This window comes from Maniola hyperantus, chromosome 26, assembly GCF_902806685.2.
Source record: "Maniola hyperantus chromosome 26, iAphHyp1.2, whole genome shotgun sequence".
Classification (NCBI taxonomy): Eukaryota; Metazoa; Arthropoda; class Insecta; order Lepidoptera; family Nymphalidae; genus Maniola; species Maniola hyperantus.
In genome coordinates, this window is record NC_048561.1 from 7,440,540 (window position 1) to 7,453,937 (window position 13,398).

General features: G+C 40.8%; 1 protein-coding gene and 1 long non-coding RNA gene across 3 annotated transcripts in view; one reads left to right on the forward strand and one right to left on the reverse strand.

The window, feature by feature from the left end:
* The window catches only part of LOC138404264 (uncharacterized), a 99,380-nt gene extending 97,310 nt beyond the window's left edge, over window positions 1–2,070 (reverse strand). The window contains exon 1 of the long non-coding RNA XR_011238269.1: window positions 2,034–2,070. This is a non-coding gene — a long non-coding RNA (uncharacterized lncRNA). The remainder of the gene's footprint in view (window positions 1–2,033) is intronic.
* A 1,217-nt stretch (window positions 2,071–3,287) lies between these two features.
* On the forward strand, window positions 3,288–10,088 carry ProRS-m (prolyl-tRNA synthetase 2-like protein, mitochondrial). 2 transcript variants are annotated; one of them, XR_011238272.1, is made up of 10 exons: window positions 3,288–3,456; window positions 3,573–3,689; window positions 3,941–4,075; window positions 4,895–4,975; window positions 5,442–5,622; window positions 6,394–6,569; window positions 7,426–7,544; window positions 9,010–9,106; window positions 9,185–9,346; window positions 9,872–10,088. XR_011238272.1 is itself a non-coding variant. In XM_034982177.2 (10 exons), exons 1-10 carry the CDS (start codon window positions 3,364–3,366, stop codon window positions 10,068–10,070), a joined length of 1,344 nt encoding a protein of 447 aa, XP_034838068.1. In that variant the 5' UTR covers window positions 3,288–3,363; the 3' UTR covers window positions 10,071–10,088. The 2 variants fall into 2 exon arrangements, 1 of the variants encoding a protein (XP_034838068.1); XM_034982177.2 differs by having other exon boundaries at window positions 9,201–9,346.
* The last annotated feature ends 3,310 nt before the right edge of the window (window positions 10,089–13,398 follow it).

Consider the following 13,398-nt stretch of genomic DNA (forward strand, 5'->3'; position numbering starts at 1 on the left):
GTTCTTGGCCATTTGTTAATTTACAATGAATTTTAGATCTTATATAGAACGAATTAGAGCTTAGTTTTGTGTAATCAGCGTGCTTGTGCAAACGCATTGTAGATTGATGTAGACCGTTTACATTATATCGTGCCTATACAACCGGCACACCTTTATCGATAACGGCTTCTGCGGCATACAACCCTTAATCGTAATGATTTATGACCCCATTCGCATGTTCGTAATGGCCTTAGTATAGGTAATAATTTATTTAATTCAATGGTAGCACTGGTTGATGCATGCTGTAATAGCCTAGTGGTTAGGAAGTCCACCTTCTAGTCGAAGGTCGGGGGTTCGATCGCGGACACGCACCTCTTACTTTTCGGAGCTATGTGCGTTTTAACTAATTATACCTATATCCCTTGCTAAAACGGTGAAGGAAAACATCGTGAGGAAACCTGCATGCCTGAGAGTTCTTCATAATGTTCTTAAAGGTGAAGTCTACCAATCCGCACATGGCCAGCGTGGTAGACTATGGCCAAACCCTTCTTACTCTGAGAGGAGACCGGTGCTCTGTAGTAAGCTGACGATGGGTGGTGATGATGACTGGTTGACGCAGCGATTCCGTTTCCGACTAGCTGAATATTATGATCGTGACGTTATAATGTAAACGTACTCCACGGTACGGTAGGTAAATAAGAGCGTTAATTCGCTCGTGCGTACGTATTGCGTACGTTACCCTTTTAACGTTGATTGTAAATTATATTATTGCAATCTAAACTTCGTACATATCCATGTAGCAGCCTCTTATAGGATCACTTCGTTGTCTGTCTGTCTGTCTGTGGTAGGTAGGTCAGCACAAGTTTGTGGCTACATCACAAAAAAACCCGGCCAAGTGCGAGTCAACACGCGCAACGAGGGCTCGACATTTTGCACGATAATTCAAAAACTATAATGCATAAAAATAAACAAAAATCTGTTTTAGAATGCATGAAGACCTTTCATATGATACACCACTTGATATAGTTATCTTACTTCGAAAATGGAAAATACTAATTATTAGTTTGTTTTTTGTGTGATGTAACCACAAATTCACGGTTTTCAGATTTTTCCCCGAATGTCAGCTATGAGACCTACCTACCTGCCTAAATTTCATGATTCTAGGTCAACGGGAAGTACCCTGTAGGTTTCTTGACAGACCGACACACAGACAGACAGACAGACATACAACAAAGTGATCCTATAAGGGTTCCGTTTTTCCTTTTGTGTGTTGCTATGTTAGTAGGAGAACTAGAGTAGGTAACCGACATAGCTCAACGGGTTGCGAAGCTGAAGTGGCAATGGGCAGGGCACATAGTTCGTACAACCGATAGACGTTGGGGTCCCAAGGTGCTGGAATGGCGACCTCGCACCGGAAGACGCAGCGTTGGAAGACCTCCCACTAGGTGGACGGACGACATCAGACGAGTCGCAGGGAGCCGCTGGATGGCGACGCAAGACCGTGGCAGGTGGAAGTCCCTACAAGAGACCTATGTCCAGCTGTGGACGTCTACCGGTTGATGATGATGATGAAGATGTTAGACGGGAAAAAGAAATGAGACTAGTCTACTTAAATTAAATTAGTTTAATTTATGGTTATTATCATAATTTTAAATATTAAATTATATTATTACACAGGAAGTGAAAGTTTAATAAATAACTAGATCTTTCACGTTTGCAACTTTATAATATTTCGGTGAAAGTAAAGTAGGTCGGTACTTCCCATTGTAATCTAAATATATAAAAGGAAAAGGTGACTGACTGACTGACTGATCTAACGATCAACGCATAGCTCAAACTACTGGATGGATCAGGCTGAAATTTGGCATGCAGCTATTATGACGTAGGCATCCGCTAAGAGAGGATTTTTGAAAATTCAACCCGTAAGGGGGTGAAATAGGGGTTTGAAATTTGTGTAGTCCACGCGGACGAAGTCGCGAGCATTAGCTAGTCTAAATATAGATGTAAAAAACTGGCCAAGTGCGAGTCAGGCTCGCACAGCGAGGGTTCCGTACCTACTACAGTCGTATTTTTTCGACATTTTGCACGATAATTCAAAAATTATGATGCAAAAAAATAAATAAAAATTTGTTTTAGAATGCACAAGTCAAGCTCTTTCATATAGTGCCCCACTTGATATAGTTATCTTTCTTCGAAAATTTAAAATACTAATTTTGAGTCTAAAAAGTAAAAAGGAAAAGGTCAGTGACTGATCTATCAACACATAGCTCAAACTTCTGGACGGATCGGGGGAAAGTTAGAGGTGCATGCCCGGGATCGAACCCCCGATATCCCGAATAGGAGACGGACGTCGTAACCACTAGCTTATGACGTCGAGTACCACTCTCGCAAATTGAATGTTTTTACTCACGTCACGTATCTATTTTTTAGAATAGAATACTTAGAATAGAATAATGTTTTATTCAAGTAAACTTTTTACGCTTATAAATCGTCAGGTAATTTTAATTTACCACTGGTTCGGAATGCCGTTCCTACCGAGAAGAACCAGCTTACTCGGCGGTTGCTCTTTTTAATTTTTCAATTTACAATGTTATTATACCATACTATACAAGTCATTGCAGCCCCGTGCATTGCTGGAGCGAGTCAAATCCAAGCTTTTTTATCATTTACATAGTCTTCGACAGTATACCTAATATGTTTTTTTTGGAGCATACTTTTAACACATTTTTTAAACTTGTGTAAAGGCAAGTCTAAAATTTGCTATAGCAGTTAGTTGTTTCCCACGAGAGTACATGGAATGGTGACAACTGACATCCCACAGCCTTTACCGTTAGTTGCCTAACAAGTGTAGAGGAGTGGTGAAAGGCGACACTTTTTGTGTTCCGATTGTGCTTACAACCTTGCCTAAAGATCCTACCTTTTGACACAAAAGTTATTTCTAGGTCTATGAATGGCGCATGAGGTGAGATGTTTTAAATATGTTCCTTGGGTTAATAGGTACGTGTTATACCTACCTACCTGTGAAATAGAAAAATAAGTAGGTAACTAAAGTCTAAACGAACCAGTCCAGGAATTGCGTTTTAGATATACATTTATTAATTGGTAAGATTCTTTTATTCTCTTTTAAGTATAGTTAGACTTATTTAGGTAATAAATAATTGAAAAATCTGGTTGAAAAATTATTATGTTTTAATAGTCGGGTGCAATCCTTGGGTCTGTGTATTTTGCAGTTACAAAACGCAAGAATTGTCAAATGTCAATGTTGTAGGTTGTCAAAGTCAAATCGATCGCTGTGTTATTGTGGTGTTATTCTATTGTTCTCCTAACCGAAAATACTGAAAAATAACAAACCAAACAGTGATTTTGTGTTAAAATTGGTGTAAAATGAGATTTCTATCTCAAATATTTCAGCCGATCATCACAATACCCAAGGGCGCAAAGATAAAGAGCACAGAAATAACGTGTAAAAGCCAGAAAGTAAGTTACAATAATACTCCTCTTCAATAAATCGTTAATAAATTGACCCATTAATATTAGTCCTAAAGACTTAAAACATTCGTATTAGACTAACAAATGTTGTTTATAAATTCCAGCTGCTCCTGGAATGTGGTCTGGTGAGGCCGACCAGCTCTGGACTCTTCACCGTCCTGCCTCTAGCACGAAGAGCCATCACCAAACTCGAGAACATAATACACAGCTGTTTGGAGGAGGTACGTAGAAAGCCGTGATAGCCTACTGGTTAGGACATCCACCTTCTTATTAGAGGTCGGGGGTTCGATCCCGACCTTGTCCCGATGTTTATCCTATTCATAACTTTATTGAATCAATAGCTAATGAGATCATAGCGAGTTCCGAAACCTGGCACTAGTTGTGTAAAAGAACTTAAAACTAACAACTTATAAAAGAAACAAAGTGAAGAAAAAAAAGAACAGAAGATGTAGTAGAAGATGGTTGGTTCCAGGTGGGAGGTCAGAGGTTGTCCCTGCCGTGTGTGACGTCAGCCGCGCTGTGGGAGCGGAGTGGCAGACTGGGTGACATTGGACCAGAACTCGTCAAGGTGGAGGACCGCCATGGGAAGAAGTATTTACTAGCACCCGTTAGTAGATTCATTACGTTCATCTGTCTGCTTATAACTCCCAAACTATGCATTGTAGGATACTAGATAATGTCTGCGACTTCGTCCGAGTGAATTTAGGATTTTAAAAATCCTTTGATCTTGCCCATGTCCTTCCCCGAGGCAAGCTATCTCTGTACCAAATTTCATCAAAATCAGTTGAAGGGATGGTCCGTGAAAAGCTAGCTGGCCAAATAAAATAATAGGTTATAGATATAGCAGGAGAAAGAATTTAGGCCATAGTCTGGGTATGCCTGAGTGTTCTCCATAATATCTTGAAAGGTTTGTGGCCGTGGCAGTGGGCCGGCGATGCTGTGATCACGATGTTGATGAAGGCATTCCAAATCAGTTTTATTCTAAATCATTTTATATACATAAAAAATGCAGACGGGCAGGATTCGAACCCGCGTCTTCTGGGATAGCGCCCGACGTCTGACCACTAAGCCACGGTTCGCTTGCTGCCAGTGACGTTTGTCATATGTATGTGCACTCAGTACTGAAGCGACTCTTAATGCCATCTAGTAGCGACACATTGCAGCTATCGAAACTACTTTCAAAGGTCCATATTACAACGCAGGTGTTTGAACGAGAAATGACATCTTTACAGTGCGACAAGGCTCTCTTGGCACTTGAATGACATTGACAGGGGGCGCTGTTGGAGAACAAAGGCTTAGAATATTCAAACAAGAACAAAGGGGACACTTGACGGCAACGTTAGTTCCGATTTTCGCCACGCGCCTAGACAGCCTTGTCGCATTGTAGTTATATTCTAAGTGATAAATAAAATGAATTTGTTTTCAGACTCACGAGGAAGCAATAGCAGATCTATTGGCAGATGTAGGTCCGTTGTCGTACAAACAGTTACCTTTCATACTGTATCAGGTAAGTTTTTTATAACAAATCAAACTACGCTTTATTTGCTTGGACATACAGTTGAAGCTTCCAGAAGACATATTGGAGATGTCTCTCAACAAGTTCAAAGTTTTCATAAAACGTAAACTAATTGAAAAATCCTATTACAATGTAAAGGATTATTTAAATGATAAGCAAGCTTGGGAATGAGTTGCTTAACGACTTTGTGATAGTTCTAATAAGTTTCAATAATTTTGTAAAGTGGTGATAATAAAAAGAATACCCGGCTGAGTTTGTTGTGGGCTCTTCTCAGACCTGGGCGCGTTTGGAACCCTCGTAGCATTAGTTTTAAGTTTGCGTAATAATTATCACCACTATATCTTACAAATCTAACACCATACCAGACCATCAATAAGAGTAATTTATTACCTATTTTGAATAAATCATTTGACTTTGACTTTGACTTTGACATTGGTTAAACAGCTAATTGTTTCAGATAGGCAACAAATACCGCGACGAGCATAGACCCAAGCATGGCCTCCTCCGTGCCAGAGAGTTCAGCATGTTGGATGCGTATAGTATACATTCCTCCGACGAGTGTGCGACCAACACTTACAGTATTGTGAGTGAAGCTTATAGGAAGATATTCAGAAGTTTGGACTTACCTGTACACAGAGGTAAGTTTGATTTATAGGTGACTAGCTGATGCCCGCGACTTCGTCCGTGTGGATTTGGGGTTTTAAAAATCCCGCTGGAACTCTTTGTTTTTCCGGGATAAAAATTAGCCTATGTTACTTATGAAGTAGACATCCGCTGAGAAAGGATTTTTGAAAATTCAACTTCTAAGGGGGTGAAATAGGGGTTTGAAAATTGTTTAGTCCACTAGAGCATTAGCTAGTATAACATGTACCTATATGTTTCTGGTACAAATAAATTAATCTAAATATATAAAAGGAAAAGGTGGCTGACTGACTGACTGACTGACTGACTGACTGATCTATCAACGCACAGCTCAAACTACTGGACGGATCGGGCTGAAATTTGACATGTAGATAGCTATTACGACGTAGGCATCCGCTAAGAAAGGATTTTTGAAAATTCAACCTCTAAGGGGGTGAAATAGGGATTTGAAATTTGTGTAGTCCACGCGTACGAAGTCGCGAGCATAAGCTAGTCTTCTTCTAAATATATAAAAGGAAAAGGTGACTGAATGACTGACTGATCTATCAACGCACAGCTCAAACTACTGGACGGAACGGGCTGAAATTTGCCATGCAGATAGCTATTATGACGTAGGCATCCGCTAAGAAAGGATTTTTGAAAATTCAACTCCTAAGGGGGTGAAATAGGGGTTTAAAATTTGTGTAGTCCACGCGGACGAAGTCGCGAGCATAAGCTAGTAAAATATAATAGAGTTATGGGTTGAATTTTTCGTATTTTTTTTGTAGTGCAAGCGCCAACGGGTGAAATGGGGGGTAGTCTGTCGCACGAGTGGCAACTGCCCGCGGCGGCCGGCGAGGACGCTCTCGCCGTGTGTGCGTCCTGCTCGCACACCGCACTCGCCAACCAGAGTCGTACTTGCGAGAAGTGCGGGAGAGGGACAGATGTAGTCAACAGCATAGAGGTATATTCATCGATCATCATCAATAGCCTTGTACGGGGGGTGTAGATTCGACCGTACCAAAGGGAGATCTCCCACCGAGCGGTTGGTTGTGCTCGGTAGCGCCAGCTGGGCCGACGGTTGTATCTTGAAACTTCTTAATATAGTCCAGATTGCAGAAAACTCCGTTAGTGCGAGTACTGTCGGCGGTACATTTGTTCGGGACTACGTCATGTAATGTTATCGATTAAATAGCGCCATCTAGTTGCAACTGTGGCAACTGCCACAGCCTAAATCGACTTGTGGATGATCTCAAACTAACCGGCTCGTTGGAAAGCCTGGAGACGCATAGAGAGACGTTAGCTCTCTATGCGTGTTCTATCGCTTTTATAATGGGGCGTGCTCTGGAGCTTTTGGACCTCATTCCACCCTCCTTTTTCTACTACCGCACCGTAAGCAATTTCACCCTCACCACCTGGGTGTCTGGTGCATTTTGACCGTCCATTGTGCCAGATCCAGACTGATCTATCAACGCACGGCTTAAACTACTCGACGGATCGGGCTGAAATTTGGCATGCAGATAGCTATTATGACGTAGACATCCGCTAAGAAAGGATTATTGAAAGTTCAACCCCTAAGGGGGGGGGGGGGGGGGGGAAATAGGGGGTTTGAAATTTGGGTAGTCCACGCGGCGTAAGCTAGTCACCACTATATCATCTTACAAATTAACAATTTGGACCATCAGTAAGCGTAAAATTTTACCTATTCTGAATAAATAATTTGAGTTTGAGACAGACGGACGGAGAAAGTCACACCTTAATGGTTCCATTTTTACCATTTTGGTACGGAACCCTAAAAATTTGTTTGATTGAATTGGCAGGTGGGTCACACATTCGTGTTGGGCACACGCTACAGTGAACCTTTGCACGCTAACTTCATAGCTCAGAACTCTTCCAGCGTGCCGCTGCACATGGGCTGTTACGGCATTGGGGTTACTAGGTAAGTTTCATTTATGTCATTATTATCATTGACTTGAAAAAAATATATATAGAGGTTGTAACCAGAACGCTAACAAAAATATATATTAAGGTGTTAAATATATATAAGGTGTAATATGTTGGCCCGCAGGTTCGCCCGATGTAGTAAGGAAGCAAAACTTACGCTATTTAAAGCTTACTGTCAAACCTTCTACACGGGGGGCCTGTGGACTAACTACACTCAAAAGGCACTCGACACGCTGAGGGTGCAATACAACAATGGTTTCAGGATACTGTTGGGCTTGCCGCGGTTTTGTTCGGCGTCAGGCAAGTTTGCAGAAGCACGAACGGATGATTTCTATGCCATAATAAGGAAAAGGACGTCATCCATCCTGGCAAGGCTGCGTTCGAGCTCCAACAGTATCCTGAATATGATGGCGGGAAAGCTGGATACGCCAATTCTCCAGCATTTCATTCAAGTTCTCGTCCAGTAAATACGCAGAGTATTGACCGGACGAGGGCTTGAAAGTGATCCCAAAGTCTAATTGTTTGCGCCCTATTAGGATAGCTGTTGTAAAAATAAAATAATAATAAAATGTTTATACTAACATAGTTTTTAAGCATTATACTAACAAAATATACTAACATAGTTTTTTAAGCATTATATGTGTACTAACAAAATATGGGTCTTTGTTGCCTTATTAAATAAAGAATTAAATTAAATTAAATTAAATTAAATATATATAGGTTGTAACCAGAACGCTAACAAAAATATATATAGAGGTTGTAACCAGAACGCTAACAAAAATATATATGGAGGTTGTAACCAGAACGCTAACAAAAATATATATGGAGGTTGTAACCAGAACGCTAACAAAAATATATATAGAGGTTGTAACCAGAACGCTAACAAAAATATATATAGAGGTTGTAACCAGAACGCTAACAAAAATATATATAGAGGTTGTAACCAGAACGCTAACAAAAATATATATAGAGGTTGTAACCAGAACGCTAACAAAAATATATATAGAGGTTGTAACTAGAACGCTAACAAAAATATATATAGAGGTTGTAACCAGAACGCTAACAAAAATATATATAGAGGTTGTAACCAGAACGCTAACAAAAATATATATAGAGGTTGTAACCAGAACGCTAACAAAAACAAGGACAGGTGATAGTACTGATGATTACTGATATAACCCTGTATATAATATTTTGACCAGTTTTTAGAGTTCCGTACCTCAAAAATAAAAAAAGGATAGGATCACTTTTTTTGTCTGTCTCTCAATAAAATCTTTAGAATAGGTACTTCCCGTTGGATTAGAATCATGAAATTAGCACAAGTAAAGTCAACAGCAGTGTTCTACATAAGAATGTGAGGTATTTCTTGTACGATCGTACGGACCCCTTTGTGTGTGAGTCCGACTCACACTTGTCCGGTTTTTAACAGTTAAATATAGATATTGATGTGATGATTTCAGGTTAATATCGGCCAGCATAGAATCGCTATCGAGTGACAAGTCGATAAGATGGCCGAAAGCTATCGCACCCTACGCTGCAGTCGTCATCGGACCTAAGGTAGGTCACGTTAACTGACTTACTAGCCCCATGTAATACATTTCGGATGTTCCAAATTATTCTAAGATCTCAATTCAGCTTGTTTCTTTACCAGGAAGGCTCAAAAGAGTGGATCGGACATGGCTTCGACAAGGTTCAATCAATAGCGCGACAGATAGAACAAAATGGCGGCCGCGATGACGTCATCATCGACGATAGACACTCTCTCACCATCGGCAAGCGACTCATGATGGCCGACAGGTAAGTTTGGTTGAATGGGGGTACCTTTTATGTTAAACTAGCTTATGCTCGCGACTTCGTCTGCGTGGACTACACACATCTTAGACCCCTATTTCACCCCCTTAGCGGTCGAATTTCCAAAAATCCTTTCTTAGCGGATGCCTACGTCATAATAGCTATCTGCATACCAAATTTCAGCCCGGCCTGTCCCGTGGTTTAAGCTGTGCGTTGATAGATCAGTCAGTCAGACCTTTTCGTTTTATACTATACTAGCTTATGCTCGCGACTTCGTCCGCGTGGACTACACAAAATTCAACCCCCTATTTTACTCCCTTAGGGGTTGAATTTTAAAAAATCCTTCCTTAGCGGAAGCCTACGTCACAAGAGCTATCTGCATGCCAAATTTCAGCGCGATCCGCCCAGTACTTTGAGCTGTGCGTTGATAGATCAGTCAGTCAGTTTTTCCTTTTATATATTTAGAATAAGGGTGTTTTAAATTTTTAATATATATCTACGGGTTTTAGATTTTAAAATTTTTGTTAACAGAATGGGCTACCCCTACATCATAGTGTGCGGCCGCTCCGCACTGGAGACTCCGCCCCGCTATGAGCTGTACCGGAGCGCCGGGGGCGAAGCTCCCCGGGCGCCGCAGATATTGGACATTCACGAGCTATTGGCTACTTTACACGAACAGACTAAAAATAAAATTAATGTAGAATATAGTGAAAAGTGTGTTGTCAAATAAAATGTTATTTAATTTAAATATTGTGTTTTATTTAATTCTATGGACCTTATTTTTTTTTCTTTTTTTAATGAAAATATTACAATAAAACTTAAAGTTAGCCTTTGCCCGCGTGGAATGGTGCCAAGAATGGTGCTGGCTGCATTTCCGCGCTGGACAGCCAGGCTGATCCGTTGCGCAAAAAATGAGCCAGCCCTTTTGTCACCAGATGAGGCTATTAATCGCGGTGAATTTTTTTTTGCACTCAGACTCCATGGCCCCAGGGTCTCCACAGCAAACGGAACAAAAATGTAACTGTTGATAAGAGAGGCATACTTGCGCCGCTTGCCGTTTTCAGCTGTTTCTGCTGCGGCTCCCGGTCTTGGACCTTATAATACATCTAAATATATGAAAGGAAAAGGTGACTGACTGATCTATGGACGCACAGCTCAAACTACTGGACGGATCGGGCTAGGCATGCAGATTGCTATTATGACGTAGACATCCGCTAAGAAAGGATTTTTGAAAATTCAACTCCTAAGGGGGTGAAATAGGGGTTTGAAATTTGTGTAGTCCACGCGGACGAAGTCACGAGCATAAGCTAGTACAATATAAGTATATTGTTTGAGGAACCTGTGTATGATTGTACCCAAGTACTCACAGGATTTTTAAAAATCTAAACGCGAACGAAGTGGCGGCCATCAGCTAATTTGTAAATAGTTGTTATTTTAAATCATCATCATCATCAACCGATAGACGTCCACTGCTGGACATAGGTCTCTTGTAGGGACTTCCACACGCCACGGTCTTGCGCCGCTGCCATCCAGCGGCTCCCGCAGACTCGTCTGATGTTTTCCGTCCACCTAGTGGGGGTCTTCCAACGCTGCGTCTTCCGGTACGAGGTCGCCATTCCAGCACCTTGGGACCCCAACGTCTATCGGTTGTACGAACTATGTGCCCTGCCCATTGCCACTTCAGCTTCGCAACCCGTTATACGGATATGAGCTATGTCGGTTACTCTAGTTCTCCTACGGATCTCCTCATTTCCTCATTGATGACGTAGAGAAACTCCGCACATAGCTCTCTCCATGGCGCGCTGAGTGACTGAGCTTTCTTATGAGGCCCATAGTTAGCGTTATTGTTATTTTAAACAGATATCAAAAATTGCGGAACCGGCAGGATTCGAACCTACGTCCCCCTCGGTATACCGGAGCGGTTCACTTGCCGTCAGTGCGAGATACGGAGAGAGAATGCTGATATTATTATTTTCGTTCAGTACACCGTTTTGTTGGTCTGCTCTTACTTTATTGGTTCGGTAGGTACTTGGGTAGATACCTACTCGTGTTTTAGGATCATGTTGGTGTGACACTGACAGGCGTGTGGAGTTTGGCGCGTCAGCACATCGGCAGGCGACGAAACAAGCCATTTAACCCGACTGATAAGTGCTAATAGAAAACCAGTGAATCGCTCCTTTGTTCGCCCGAGGACACGGTACATGAGCGGGGCGGATGTTATTTGTAAAAAAGTTTTTGAAGTAAAATTTCTCTTAGCGCGATTTGAGAGCACTACAGCACAGAGTAGGACTACCCGATTCTCTAGTCTCTCTCTAAACTAATTTTAGAGTATCTGCATCCTTTTCTTTTTACGAATGCTAAAAAAGGAACGGAACATGACTTTCACATTTAAAGACTCTAAATTTTAGTGCACAATACAAATTTAAACAGTAGGTTCGCGATTGCATGCGAAAATCACGGGTTTTACCATCTAAAAATTAAATTTAAAACTGTCAAACTGTGTCTGTCCTTTTCATATTACATTAGTAAGAAGAGCATGAGAATACTCTAAAATTAGGTTGTGCTCAAAATTAGCCCCAGTGTCTTTCTTCTTAATATACAGGGTGTAACCAGAACACTAGCAAAAACTTAGCGTTCTTGTTATACTACCTAAAGACAATCCTATACCAATAACCATTTGCCCCATTTTGTAGTTTTAGTGATTTAGTATCTTTCAAACCTGCAATGTATAGCGTGCAAAACTCGGGTCAATGCCCAGCCCACGACGCGGCATTGATTCCGAGTAGCCTACTTACGCAATGTTTATTGACCTCTAGCGTCAGTCAGATGTTTTAGTTGCAATATATCATTAACTTTTACAAAATAAAGAATTTTTTCGAGGTTTTTTTGGTGTTATCAATTCAATTCAATTCAAATTTCTTTATTGCGAATATGGGTAGGTAAACAGTGCTTATATTACAAAACAAAAAGGTAGAGCCAAATTCTGCCTATTAGCATGCAATATGTTATGATATACCTAACAATGTGTACATCGTTTTGATAAAATTAGTCACATAATATTACTAAGTATTTATCATGTCAGTAATCATCAGCAGGGCGATTGTCTAAAACCTGCATCAATCATTATTACAATCTCAATTGTTCTGATTGGCTGAATTTGCGCGATTTCTGTTGCAACAATGCATTGTGGCCAATAGTGAGCGAGCATTAACCAATCAGAGATGTTTGCGATCGTGACATTGTAGCTGTCAAACAACCGCGGTAGAGCCACTGTACTATCATCTGTCTTCGATTTTGCTAGCGTTTTGGTTAAACACCTTGTATATGTCGGTCCGCTCCTCTCGTCAGCGTACTCACAGCCGCGTGTTATCAGTTCACGGGTCATTTCCCGCGGCCATTTCGTCGCGGTATAACTGTGGCACAGCGCCACGGAATGGCGGCTCGAGGTACAAACAAACGGCCACCGGATAGCTACACATAAAGATCGGGTATAATTAAGAATGTTTATTGTCTTTTCCCTTTTAAAACGTATTATTACTTGACTAGCGACCCGCCCCGGCGTGCCCCGGCTTCGCACGGGTGCTATGTAGATACTAATTACGATGTCAGTGTGGTTATCATTACCCTTATTATAAATGCGAAAGTGTGTTTGTTTGTTTGTTTGTTGGTTTGTCCTTCAATCATGTCGCAACAGAGACACCGATCGACGTGTTTTTTGCATGGATATAGTTAATTAAAGACCTGGAGAGTGACATAGGCTACTTTTTATTCCGGAAAATCAAAGAGTTCCCACGGAAGGAAACCTTTATACCTACTATTTCCTCATGATGTTTTCCTTCGCTGTTAAAGTTAAATTATGTTACTTAATTAAATTAATTATTAGGTTATTATTTATATTTTTATTTATAATACACGCGCGTATATTTATATTTTTAAACTCTGGCTAAGCTGTGCAACCATTTAGGGTTACAATAAGAACGAAACGTCGTATTGTGGAATTAGGTTATAATTATAATTATTGTAATCTGTTTTGGATGCTAATCTATGTATATAAAATA